Here is a 14,129-nt window from a genome sequence, read left to right as displayed (position 1 = left end):
AGTGTGAAAATGACTATACTACCCAAAGCAATCTACAGATTCAGTGCAATCCCTATCAAATTACCAATGGCATTTTTTACAGAACTAGAACAAAAAATCTTAAAATTTGTATGGAGACACAAAAGACCCCGAATAGCCAAAGCAGTCTTGAGGGAAAAAACGGAGGTGGAGGAATCAGACTTCCTGACTTCAGACTATACTACAAATCTACAGTAATCAAGACAATATGATGCTGGCACAAAAACAGAAATATAGATGAATAGAGCAGGATAGAAAGCCCAGAGATAAACCCACGCACCTATGGTCAACTAAACTATGACAAAGGAGGCAAGGAGATACAATGGAGAAAAGACAGTCTCTTCAATAAGTGGTGCTGGGAAAACTGGACAGCTACATGTAAAAGAATGAAACTAGAACACTCCCTAACACCATACACAAAAATAAACTCAAAATGGATTAGAGACCTAAATGTAAGACCAGACACCATAAAACTCTTAGAGGAAAACATAGGAAGAACACTCTTTGTCATAAATCCCAGCAAGATCTTTTTTGACCCACCTCCTATAGAAATGGAAATAAAAACAAAAATAAATGGGACCTAATGAAACTTCAAAGCTTTTGCGCAGCAAAGGAAACCATAAAGAAGATGAAAGGACAACCCTCAGAATGGGAGAAAATATTTGCAAAGGAATCAACGGACAAAGGATTAATCTCCAAAATATATAAACAGCTCATGTAGCTCAATATTAAAAAAACAAACAACCCAATCCAAAAATGGGCAGATGTCCTAAATAGACATTTCTCCAAAGAAGACATACAGATGGCCAACAGGCAAATGAAAACATGCTCAACATCACTAATTGTTAGAGAAATGCAAATCAAAACTACAATGAGGTATCACCTCACACAAGTTAGAATGGGTATCATCAGAAAATCTACAAACAAATGCTGGAGAGGGTGTGGAGAAAAGGGAACCCTCTTGCACTGTTGGTGGGAATGTAAATTGATACAGCCACGATGGAGAACAGTATGGAGGTTCCCTAAAAAACTAAAAATTGAATTACCATATGACCCAGCAATCCCACTACTGGGCATATACCCAGGGAAAACCATGATTCAAAAAGACACATGCACCCCAATGTTCATTGCAGCACTATTTACAATAGCCAGGTCATGGAAGCAACCTAATGCCCGTTGACAGACAGATGGATAAAGAAGATGTGGTACATATATACAATGGAATATTACTCAGCCATAAAAAGGAATGAAATTGGGTCATTTGTAGAGACATGGATGCATCTATAGACTGTCATACAGAATGAAGTAAGTCAGAAAGAGAAAAACAAAGATATTAACACATATATGTGGAACCAAGAAAATGGTACAGATGAACCGGTTTGCAGAGCAGAAATTGAGACACAGAAGTAGAGAAAAAATGTATGGACACCAGGGGGTGAAAGCGGCAGGGGTGGGGGTGGTGGTTTGATGAATTGGGAGATTGGGATTGACATGTATATACATTGATGTGTATAAAATGGATGACTAATAAGAGCCTGCTGTATAAAAGAATAAATAACATTTTAAAAAGAAAAAACAAACAAAAACACTAAATAGTTTGCTTTTAGTATAGAAATTTGACACAAGCATTTTCTTGGAAGATGGAACAGTGACTGTGATTCCAAATAACAGGTCTGAGTCTGGCTTTCAAAAGGCTCGACTGATGGGTGTTTCAGGGGAAGGATCTTGCTCCACACCTGATACGTGAATAGGGACACAATACATATCTGTTGCACTTAGAGCATAGCTAAGTGTCCAGCTCAGGGTTTAATGAATGAATGAATTTTTGAGCACCTGACCCACGGCTGGCTTTCAGCGTGTGGAGGGTGGATGGATAGATGGGGTTGGTTCACAGAAGTCCAGCGCTCTCATTAGAATTTCTAGTGTGCCTCCCTGCCTTCATGTAGACTGTCTGTTACATTTGCTGCTTGACTTTAAAATTGGATTTCCTCCTGTTTTACTGCAGAAAATGCAATTCAAGCCTTTGGCAATGGCTCAGATGTGACCGTGTGGCAGCCAGCCCTCCCAGTTCAGACCACCACTGCCACCACCACCACAGCCTTCCGGGTCAAGAACAAGCCCCTGGGGCCAGCAGGCTCTGAGAATGAAATCCCCACTCATGTTTTACCACCTTGTGCAAATTTACAGGTAAGAGCAGGGGCCTAACTCCCTGTCGGTGCTTACTTCTGAGGGGAACACAGATGCATTTTCTGAAATGCATTTAGAGATGGAGGGAGAACGATCGAACGCTGCTCAGGTTTGAGTCTCAAAAGTGCATTTTAACCATGAGAGGTGGAGACCGTGATGTTCTCTAGAGTGGAGAGAAGGATGGGCTCTGGAACTGACTCTGCCATTGACGAGGGCGGGGGCTTTGGTAGGTTCAGTCTCCCATGGGGTCACTGCTCCTTCCCCTGCGTCCCGATGCGCACACTACTTTGTGTGTGCCCTCCAAGAGTGGAGTCTCTGTTTCCCCCAGTCCTGTCAAAGTCCTGCAATCAAATCCCGCTAGCCTTCAAAGTCTGATTCTCTAGGAATTCCTCCTCCTGTTGCTGGACCCCCAGATTGGGAAGCCTGACGTGGGGCTCAGAACATTCACTCCAGTGGGTGGACTTCTGTGGTATAAATGTTCTCCAGTCTGTGAGTCACCCACCCAGCGGTTATGGGATTTGATTTTATTGTGATTGCACCCCTCCTACCGTCTCACTGTGGCCTCTCCTTTGTCTTTGGATGTGGGGTGAGTTCCAGTGTCTTCCTGTCGATGATTGTCCAGCAGTTAGTCGTGATTCGGGTGTTCTCTCAAGAGGGAGTGAGAGCACGTCCTTCTACTCTGCCATCTTGAACCAATCTCCCTCTTCTGCCCATTTTTTAATCGGACTGTTGGTTTCCTTGATGTTGAGTTGTATGAGCTGTTTATATATGTTGGATATTAATCCCTTATCAGTCATATCATTTGCAAACATTTTCTCCCATTCAGTGGGTTGTCTTGGGGGCTCTTGGCTTTGTCAACATCATTGCCATTTAGACTGAATGTGGAATATTTAACTCTATCTAAAGATAAGCCAGAGACAGTGTTACTACCAAAGTGTTAAGGCAAATGTAGCGTCCTACTCGGGTTCATTCTTCAGGAAGCAGAAGGAGATGCTCTTTCGTGGTTTGAGGAGCTGTGAGGCACTGCACTGAAAACCCCTCGTGTGAATAGAGTCCAGTGAGAATGGCCCAAAGACTTCTTTGGAGTTGATTCAGATCTCCGAGGGAAAGAACCACAATGACTTACAAATAGTCATTTCCTAACTTTAGTCAAAGCAGAGTGTTGATTCTGCCTTTTTGTTGATTTTTTTCATCATAATGAGTATTCAGCTATTTTGGGACATATTCATATACTCACCAAGTATTTTCACACACTTCACCTCTTCGGATGTTACCCTCCTGACAGCTGCTAGAGAGATGCCTTGATTGTGTTGTTACTGGAGCCTTGGAGGACATGGGGCTCAGCAAGGGGACGCTTTGGCTTGAGCCTGCAGAGCTAGCGAGTCACAGAACCAGCCCTGGAATCTAGAGGCTTGTGTTCTTTCCACGGTTCTTCCTCGATTTGAGAGGCAGCAGTGACCACATGGTGACTTCTGCCTGCTGCCATGCCAGGGGAGGGGACCTGTGCCAGGCACTGTGTGTGTTTACACTTGTCACTGGAATCCATCCTCCCATCTCCCCACCACCCCCGGCCCAGGCCCTGCCGAGGATCATCCTCACCAGAACACTCACCGGAAACTTCTCTGCCAAATACCTTGTTGACTCGCAACCCAGTCTGTGTCCAAGAACGTATTTGGGCAGTTTTTCCACTTGTGACTTGCTTGCTATCTTCTCACCCCCAACACTCCCCTCTTTTTCTTAGATATCCTACCTGCCGTTCAGCTGAGCTTTAGTCTCTGTCTTCGTCCTCCTGGGTCCCCACCAACACACACCATCATCTACACCCACACACAAGCCTGAGGAGAAGGCGGGTCGGGAAGACACAAGCTAAGGTCAACCAGATGTTCTTCATACTTCTAAAGTGTTTCCTGAGCCCTTCCCATCTCCAGTGCACTGTGCAGGAAATGCCAGAACTAGGAGGAAGCTTGGGGAATATTATGGCATTTAACTGCCCCATCCTGCAGTACAGCCCTGAGGTTCAGGGAGGGGAAGTGACTTGCACTAAGTCCCCCAGCTGGTTAGAGGTGGGTCTAGACGCAGACATAGCACCACAGAGCACAGTTTCTTTTTTATCTTTGGCCAGGCCTCAGCGTCCTGCTTCCTCTTAGGTCAGCCTTCTGTTCTTGTCGGGCCCGCTCAGCTTCCAGCATCTGTAAAGACAGGTGGCCAGATGAGGGTAGGACCCTGTTAGGATGAGGTGATGACAGTGGCCAGAGGTGGTTCCTGACCACAAGAAGAGGCAAGCTTTGGCTGCAGCAAAACCGGTTTCTTCTCTGCTCGTGTCTAAGTGCACAGAGCATGATGGCAGAGGCAGTGTTCACCCTGTTTATTAAGCTCCTTTTGTGTTCCGGAAACTTCATGGAGATGGGCATTCAAAAAAAATTCTGTCCTCAGTGAACGTACAAATAGTGGGCAAGATGCAGCTTGTCAGCATTTCTGGAAGGTCAGACTAAGTTAATAGATGGCACCTCAGAAGAATACCCATCACTGGAAACTCCGTGAAATTAGTTTCCCCCATGAGAGAGGAGTCTGACAGCCATGCGGAGGTGTTCTCCCCATCTCCCTGCCCCCGGCCCCACCAAATCACCTGGCTTCTGCTTCTCGGGGTACAGTGCTTGGCTTGGCCACGTGGTGTTTACCTCCAACAAGATCTGCCCGACCACCCCTCCCTGTCAGGGGGACTCTTTGCCACTGCAAGGTCACCCTGGCAATGTCAGAGGAGACATGAGCTCTCTTCCCAAGAAACAGCCTTTCCTTCTGCTGTATTAGTGATAGGAACTCTGCCTCATAAACAGAGGGGCAAAGTAAAATTAAAGTAAAAATTAAAGCATGATGTTTCTCTCAGGGCTGCCATTTAACTTCTCAGCAGAGGGGGAAATGGAGACGTGGGAACACCAAGGAAGGAGGGGCGGCCACACCTCTCTCCCCGATGACACACACACAATCCACACATCTTGGAGCTAAACAGCATTTTACTTCTAGGGAGCTCTTCAGGGTTCCACAAAACCTCACCTTACCTCCTGCGACAGCTACCTGTCTGAGCCCATTTTTGCACGCATGAGGCAGGGGGTGAGTTCTTGGGTTTTACAGCCAAGCCTGTGTGCAGACCCAGGCTCTTGCCCTTACCAGCATCACGACCTCTCCAAGCCTCTGCTTCCTCAGCTACAAAACGTTACGACTGCCTAGCTGCTAGATTAAGAGGATTAAATGGGGGTAATGTTTCAGTGCTTGGGGCAGAGTGAATGCTCCAGAATGTCACATGCAATGCTTAATCCCAAGTCAGTTGGCCATTTGGCCCTTTGCAAGAGATGGATGGTGGCGTTGTGCCTTGCTTGGGGTGTTACACTAGGGAACATTGGTGTGAGTTGCACTAACAGGTATATAGTGTGTTTCATTTTGCAAAACATTTCGCATGCATTGTGCCCTCTAGTCCTCACAACAGCCCACGAGTCAGGTATGATAAACATCCTTCTCTTTTACAGATGAGGCAAATGAGGCAGGGACAGGCTAGGAACATAACTGAGATCACACAGTAATTCTGTAGTGGGGCTAGGATTTCCGACTCTGAGGCCAGTGTACTTTTTGCCTTGTTCCATGACCTTGGACAACCTGGGCTCTTTCTTTGAATTAGGAATTGGCAGAGAGTAAGAAGTAAAAAAATAGTAAAGGAGGGCTTCCCTGGTGGCGCAGTGGTTGAGAGTCCGCCTGCCGATGCAGGGGACACGGGTCCGTGCCCCGGTCCGGGAAGATCCCACATGCTGTGGAGCGCCTGGGCCTGTGAGCCAGGGCCGCTGAGCCTGCGCGTCCGGAGCCTGTGCTCCGCAACGGGAGAGGCCACAGCAGTGAGAGGCCCGCATACCAAAAAAAAAATAGTAAAGGAGGTCATGCAGTATTTGTCTTTCTGTGTCTGGCTTATTTCACTTTGTATAATGTCCTCCAGGTTCGTGATGTTATTTATATGTGGATTCTAAAAAAGTTGAACTTTTTAAAGCAGAGACTAGAATGGTGGTTACCAGGGGCTAGGGGTGGGGAAATGGGGAGATGTTGGTTATAGGGTATAAACTTTCAGACATGCAAGTTGAACAAGATCTGGATACATAGAGCACGGTGACTATAGTTAGCAGTACCATATTATATACTTGAAATTCGCCAAGAGAGTACATCTTAGTTGTTCTTACCCCACCCCCCAAAATGGTAACTCTGTGAGGTGATGAATATGTTAATTAGCTTGATTGCGGTAAACCTGTCACAGTGTATACATATATCAAAACATCAAGTTGTATGCCTGAAGTAAATACAATTTTTATTTGTCAATTATACCTCAGTAAATCTGGGGGCGGTGAATAATAGTAAAAGAGGAAGGGAGAAGCTGGATTTGAGAGACCCATATGTCCCAGTGCTTCCTGAAGGGGGTGCTTCGAATGATGGGAAAAACAGAAAGCTTGTAGGCTGGGATGCTTCATGCTGAAATCCCAGCAGACAGGTTATAGGGGAAAGACTGAAAGTTTGCCACTAAAACTTGTTGCAGCTTGATTATCTCTTTAGAATGACCTATATTAAGAATGGTTGAAAGAATCGCTGGAAGCCAGAGGATTGGGGGTGAGTGGGTGAGTGATGAGAGGGGACTTACCTTTGAGAACGTGGTCCCTGGCGTTGATTTAGGACTCTTGCTTCAACGTAGGGCTCCCAGGAGACTTATTCTTCCCATCTGTCCTTCCTTTGCCTGGCTATCTTCAGATAAATTACCATTTGCCAGGGGGTCCTAGAAATATCTTAGAGTGGCGTTTGTCCCAGCCATATGTGTCACTACTCAGAATAGAACTGAGTTAAACCAGCTTGGGATCCATTGGTAACAGATTTGGAGCAAGTCAACTATCTCTGGCAGCTCTAAAGTTCACTACCCTCGAGAAGCACCCTCTTGTAGTATTTTTAAATATACAATAATCTGAGAAAACTCTGAGGGACTTGGGTTTCTGTCTTAACATTTGAGATAGATTTCCCCTCGGAAGGGAAGAAATAAGAATAAACATTTTCAAAAATCGGCTTCAGAGTGTAATTATCAACAAACCAAACACAATTCTGTTTGGGGAAAATGAGTGGCCTTGCGTGTGGTGTGTATAGGGCTCATCTGCAGTTCCTATGAAAGGCTCAGCTTTAAAAAAAGGAAAGTTGGTTGATTAGTATAAAATGTCACAGAAGAGTCCAAGAGCTAACCCCCTGAGATGATAAAATACCAGGTTTTGGGTAACCAGCCAAGCTCCCATGTCAGGATTAATTGGCAGGCATATTAGTAACAAGCATGATGCAGGCTGTGCTATTGCTGGCATATCCCTTTGACTTGCACAAAGTGGTCACATGACAAAGAAACACTAAGAATCCTACCAATTATTTCATCTTCTGTGCACTTGAGTGGTCTGGTAGCTGGAAAAAGCTCAGAATATTTAAATCAAATGGACTGTACTTGTCACTTATTTAAAGTAAATTTGGGAAGTGTAGGTGTTGGAAAAATCTCCATTTTGCATTATTATACATCCCTTAACTCTGGTGGCTTAAAGTGAAGACCTCTTAAAGTGGACTTTAGGCCCTTGATTTCCATGGTCAAATAGGGTTGTAGAAACTTGGGGAATACAGCCTTGGGACTAAGGCTGAGGACCCCTGAGAAGTTTTCACTGTCTCTGTGCTTTTCCTCAGGAAGAGACATGACGTGTGACCGAGAGGAGAAAGTCTGACGGACGGGGGGCGCACACTCAGAGCAGGGCAGGCAGAAGGGTGCAGGTAGCTGTGAGCACTTACCGGGGACTCCAGGGAACAGGGCGAGCCACATCCAAAGTCAGTTTTTTTGGGAACCAAATAAAACATATCTATGAGTGAGACATGGAGGTACAGCAATTGTGGATCTCAAGTCTCCTCCCCTCATCTTAATGGAACTTTTAAGCAGCGTTCTATAGAAAAAGGAATTCGCAAAGCAGCTTTCTCAGTCGTAAAAGAGATGTGAGCAGGGTCCAAATGAATAGCTTTTGCAAGAATGCTTACTGCTAAAGTTAGCAATGCAAAGGCTCCCTGTCCCTTTACCCCCCTTAGCAATCGTGTCACCTACTTTGGCAGTCAGACTATGCTAGCCCTAAGAGGAACAGTGCTGGCCGTCTGTGGGCCATGGGGGCAAACGCCTTGAGGTGGGCATCTTTCCTGGAGCAGAGAACCTGGATTCAGTGGATTTCAGTCTAGGTCTGTACCTCCCTGGCCTCCCAGGAAAGCCTCAGTACAATCCCTCTCTTGGCCAAGTACAGTCTGAAGCTTATAGAAATGCACTGGGCACTTGTATGTTGCAGCACAACGTTTACAGATTGGTAGTAGGGGCAGGGGGCAGATGCACTTTGGCTCCTTAACACCTGCTTATAACCTGTTTAACTCCTACATGTGAAGAATATTTGAATATTGAATTAGAACACTGGATATTAGAATACTGCAAAAATCTCTATCTGAAACAAGACCTTCCATCCTGGAGGAACAGCATGTGTTACCCCCTCACTGCCCTGGTACCTCTTCAGACCTAAACGGAGTCCATCTGTACTGGATAGGGCCAGACCAGACTGGAAATGATTTTGAAGCTCTTCCCAGGGCCAAACCCCACAAGTCTCAATGTGGCAATAAGGTGATTATCCAAACCTGCTGAATACCCAGGACTCCACTGGCTGTGACCAAGTGAAAATTTTAAGTGTTGAGTTTAAAAAGGAAAGCTGCCAATGGGTGTTTTGTAAATCATTTGTGCCAGCAGGCTGACCCCATTTGTCAGCTAATCCTGGAAATACAGGAGGTAAATTTAAATCTTCTAGCATGAAGCACTTAATCAATATTCTAAATGTTTTTCTTGCAATTTATGCTAGCAGAGCAATGGGGAGCTTTGGCGTCCTGTTAATCTTCCAGAGAAGAGTACTTGAGAGCAAGGCCAGGGTGGTGGGATTTTGCACAGGCTGACTGGTGGGAAGGTGGGAAGCTGGAAGGAGATGGAGAGAGGCGCCTATTTCCACACCAGGCCCCTAGCGCGTGGATACTCATCCCCTGTACTCACGCCACCCTTGCCAGTGGTTAAAGCCCCCCTCCGGTACCTCCATTTCACCCTGTGGCTGACAGCCTAGGAGTTGCTTTGCTGGGGGGGAGCATGAGCTTTGGAGTTGGTGAAACTGGAGCGAGGTTCCCGGCTCACTTCCTATTGCTCTGTCATGACCTGGGTCGTGTTTCTTACCGTCTCTGAATGTCTCCTATAAGCTATCACCCACCTCTGGGGTTTGTTGTGAGGATTAAAGAACTAGTGCCAGTATGCAGAGGGCCTAGCACGACTGGCCAACCCTCTGCACTTGGAAGTGGACACCACCGTTATCATGGTTGGTGACACATGTTAGAGCTTTAACTGTGGACCCTGGGGCCATATAGGAAGGTTGTTCCCAGGGATTGGGGTGGGGGTAGGGGCACATGGATGGAAAAAGATGGAGCTCTTTAGGTTTTGCTTCCTTCATTTGTAAGAAGGCTTTGAACCGAGTGATATCCTGCTGGTTCTAAGATGCGGTCATTGTAGAAAGTCCCAAGGAAGGAGGGGAAGGGGTGGGATATTCTGTGGACACCAGACCAAGAAGAGATGGAAACCACAAGACAATAAAGAAAGGATCAGGTCTTGAACTGGGCTTAGAACTGTTTCAGATTCCATCTCTCCATGCGCAGGAGTCTCTCAAGAGATCCTCCTAACCATCAGATTCTTGGTGCTGTGAACTTGGAGCTGTGACAGTAGTCAGGTCTTGGTCCAGCCTGGGTGTCAGAGTATGACCACCTGCCAGAGGCCATTGCCATATCTCTTTAACTAGTGCTGACAGTGGGAGGAGGCGCCACAATTGTAAACAGGAAACACTCTTATTTGCAGAAAAGATGGTATTTGAGAGCTAGCCCTGCCTCTTAGCCTCAAAGACCAGGAATTCGCAGGCTCTCCCTTACTGCGTTCCACCAGTGCTGTTGTTTGCTTAATATGCATTTTAAACTCGGTATCGAAATATACTGTTAATAACATTTGTGAAACGTGAATCAGTGCAATAGCCCTCTCTGTATCAAAAAGTCATTATATAAATATTAAAATGAAAGCAATAAAAATGTTTTTATGCCACCTAAATGAAGCCATATACACCACTGGTTCCCAAACCCCACCTTGGGAAACATTACAAACGATCTAATCGTATGACGGATCCTAGAGCTATTTTCTGCGGTAACTTGCGTCACCTCTGCTTTTTGTGGTTTTGTATTAATAAAGCAAATATGCAAATAGTACTTTCCATGGGTCAAGTACTATTCTAAGCACATTATATAAATACATACATATATGTATGTGTGCGTATATACGTATATATATAAACTGATTTTGACAGTAACTTCATGAGGTCAGTACTATTATTATTCCCATTTCTCCGACAATAGACCTGAGACACAGAGAGGCTTGATCAGAAGAGAAATAGAACAGCAGCATGTTTCTCCTCTATGCATTTTAACTGGCTACACTGTAATACCTAAAACGGAGCATTTGACCTTTTTGTTTCTGGATAACATTATTCATTCAATAGAGACTAAATCAGTCCCTAAATTCTTGTCGAACATGTGGCAAATTGAGGTGCCAGGCCGGTTCATAAACGAGCATAAAGGAAGCGAATGAGGCCTATTCTAACACCAGCTGGCATCCTGCAGTACAACTCACTTCTGACACCGGCCCCCTGGTTAGCACAGATACCGCAGGTTAAGGGCACGGTCCCCAACAAGACTGCCCACTTCAGAGGCCAACCATACTTCAGGAGTTCCCAGGCTCTTCTGACGAACTGGCTACAAACTTAGGTGTTCCCATGATGCCCTCAGGTTCAATTCACTAGAATGACTCAGAACTCAGGAAAGCACTATACTTACAAGTACAGTTTTATTTTAAAGGGTACAAATCAGGATAAGCCAAATGAAGAGACACTTAAGCTGAAGCCTGGGAGGAGAGCTTCCATGCCCTCTCCCTGTGAAACTCCTGTGGAATTCAGGCATGCCACCCTCCCAGCACATCAGTGTGTTCATCAACCAGGATGCCCCACTGAGCCTCAGTGACCAGTTTTTATTGGGGTTCATTATATAGGCATGGCTGACTGATCCATTGGGCATGTGATTGAACGCAATATTTGATTCCTGTTTGCTCCCTGGAGGTCAGGAGATCAGGCTGACCTCATGTGGCTCAAAGCCCCAACCCCTTGACCCACGGTTGGTCTAAACAGAGCCATAACCATAACCATAGTCAAAACACTCCTATCATTCATGAACTTCCAAGGATTTAGAACTTATCTCCTAGGAACCGGGAATAAAAGTTAGCAGAATTTTTATTTTAATTCTAGGGACACCCTGTGAAACTTCTCACAAGGAAGCTGGAGTTGAAATTTTGAACATGGGCTCACTTCACCACTTACCAGCCATGAAACCTTGGGCAAATTACTTATCCTCTCTGCCTCAGTTTTATCGCCTGTGAAATGAGGACGGCAGTGAGAGTGCCTCCTCGGGTATTATGAGCATTAAATGTGATCCTACTTGTCATGCATTCTCAGGGCAGTGCTCTGCCCTAAGGAAGTTTTTATTAGCTGTAAGCTTCAAAGGGCTTTTAGCACTTGGGTATCACTGGCCCCCTTTGTCCCATCTTTAGTAACAGAGAAGTGCTCCAAGGGGCCAGGCTAAACTATGCATTGCTTGTGGGTCCTGTTTTCCAGTGGCTTTTTTTGATATTGGTGGCCTATGGGGTTTTGCACCTGTAGAGTAAATGAGAAAATGTGAGGCCTTGTCACAGTGATGTTTTGTTTTGTTTTTTAATTAATTAATTAATGGCTGTGTTGCGTCTTCGTTTCTGTGTGAGGGCTTTCTCTAGATGCGGCAAGCGGGGGCCACTCTTCATTGCGGTGTGCGGGCCTCTTACTGTCGCGGCCTCTCGTTGTGGAGCACAGGCTCCAGACGCGCAGGCTCAGTAATTGTGGCTCACGGGCCCAGTTGCTCCGCTGCGTGTGGGATCTTCCCAGACCAGGGCACGAACCCGTGTCCCCTGCGTTGGCAGGTAGATTCTCAACCACTGCACCACCAGGGAAGCCCACAGGGATGGTTTTGAAAGATAGTTTAGTGTCAGAGGCCTCTCCAGGGGAAGTCACTTGCTTCCCTGGCATCTTTGCTGAAGATGGGCTACACACCTCACTACCAATCGTGGAGACTTCAGTAAAGGTTGTTTAGTGACTTCTTGGCTATGAGCTGAACGGTTCTCCAGGTCAGGCTTACTCAACCTCAGCCCCACTGCCCTTTGGCCTCTGGTAATTCTTTGTTGTGGGGCTGCCCTGTGCCTTGTAGGATGCTGATCAGCACCCCGGCCTCTGCCCTCTAGATGCCAGGAGCCCCTTTCCCCGACTGTGATAACCAGAGATGTCCCGCCACACAGCAAACGTCCCCTGCAGGACAAAATCGCCCCTGGTTGAAGACCACTGCCTGGGAAACAAGGGCTGCCTCAAAAACCCCCTTTTCTTTCTGCCAACATGGAAAATGGAGGCATGTAAGAGTCTTTTCAGGTTTCCTTCTCCTTGTGTGGTGAGGGGCTTCAGGAGATTGAAGAGTAGACGGGTGCATTGGACCAAATCTTTCCTAATTCGTGCCAACGCGAACAATGAAACGGGGCTCTGGTGACCACGTGATGCCCAACTGGGGATACTTAAATTAATTTCCCCAAGGCAGCACTCCCCTCAGAGTGACCCCCGGGGTAGACTCATATGTGGTGTTAACCGAGGCTCTTGACCAGGTTCCCATCATCCAGGGGCCCGCAGGAGTCCGCGGCCTTTAGGACCTCCCACCCTCACCCTGTCTGAGTGATGCTTTCCCCCATCCAGCATCCCCCACCCTGCAGGTGACATGTCAAAGGAGACTTTTGCTGGACAACCATGGTAGATGGAAGGGCTTATACCAAACCACAGCTGGGGTTCTCATGCGTGGACTTGGAGGATGGGGGAGTTTTAGGAGGGGCTGACATTGACTGCTGACCAGACAGGTCAGCACTGAGCCTTCAGCACGTGCACTGAATCTAAATGATTGTGGCTTCTAGATGCCATTTCCTGGGCCTTTTGTTGAAGAAAACGGTCTTGGTGCAGCATGTTTTTTGTGGCATTTGGTTTATGGTTTCTGTGAGGTTGCCATCATTTCTGTGTAATCCACAGTGTTTTCTAGCACCCACTGTTGTTTTCGTTTCATAAAGAAAGTTCCAGATCTTGGCTATACCTAGCATTTCCTTCGCATAATGCTCTCCTGCTTAGAGCGAGTTTAAGTCCTGGGAGAAATAAGCTGTGGGAGGGTCTTACGTTAGCAGAAGTGCGAAGCCACAGGGCACTCCACCCAGGCTGCTTCTGGGCTCCCCTGGCAGCCTCCTGACGGAGCTCAGGACCAGCCTGCCAAGTGGCCCTGGGGCCCTGTGTGATGGGCCCGGCTACTCGCAGCAATGGAGAGACTGACAGTGGCTTCCTGGGATTTAATCTTCCTGGCTTTATGTGCCAGAGGATGAGCTCAGAGGGAAGCTACATCCCAGAATCCACCCATGTTAGCCCTGGGAGGAAATAGGCTGTTGTAAAAACACTTTTTGAAATAACTGCTTATAGAGTGTTTTCAAAGCCCTTCATCCAGGAGAGTGCTTGAATTCAGAGCTCAAAATTGGGTATTACTCTGTTAAGGCTGCCATACAATCCAGGATGCCAAAAAGGCATTTTCAGCTGTGTATTCAAACCCTATTGGAAATGGAAACTTGCAGGGTATAACTGGTACCAAAAAACCGGAATTTCATCTCGGAGGCCTGGCTTCCCAGCAGGTAC

At 46.4% G+C, this 14,129-nt stretch overlaps 1 protein-coding gene across 2 annotated transcripts in view; it reads left to right on the top strand.

Annotated features, from left to right (window-relative positions):
• Positions 1-14,129, top strand: part of GFRA1 (GDNF family receptor alpha 1) — a 204,608-nt gene that overhangs the window by 175,116 nt on the left and 15,363 nt on the right. For both annotated transcript variants that reach the window (XM_029245699.1, XM_029245700.1), the window contains one exon: positions 2,024-2,205. In XM_029245699.1, coding sequence (XP_029101532.1) covers positions 2,024-2,205 — 182 coding nt within the window. The remainder of the gene's footprint in view (positions 1-2,023; positions 2,206-14,129) is intronic.

Source organism: Monodon monoceros, unplaced genomic scaffold, assembly GCF_005190385.1.
Source record: "Monodon monoceros isolate NGI ecotype Baffin Bay Population unplaced genomic scaffold, NGI_Narwhal_1 Super_Scaffold_4, whole genome shotgun sequence".
NCBI lineage: Eukaryota > Metazoa > Chordata > Mammalia > Artiodactyla > Monodontidae > Monodon > Monodon monoceros.
This window is presented reverse-complemented; position numbering and strand designations above follow the sequence as displayed.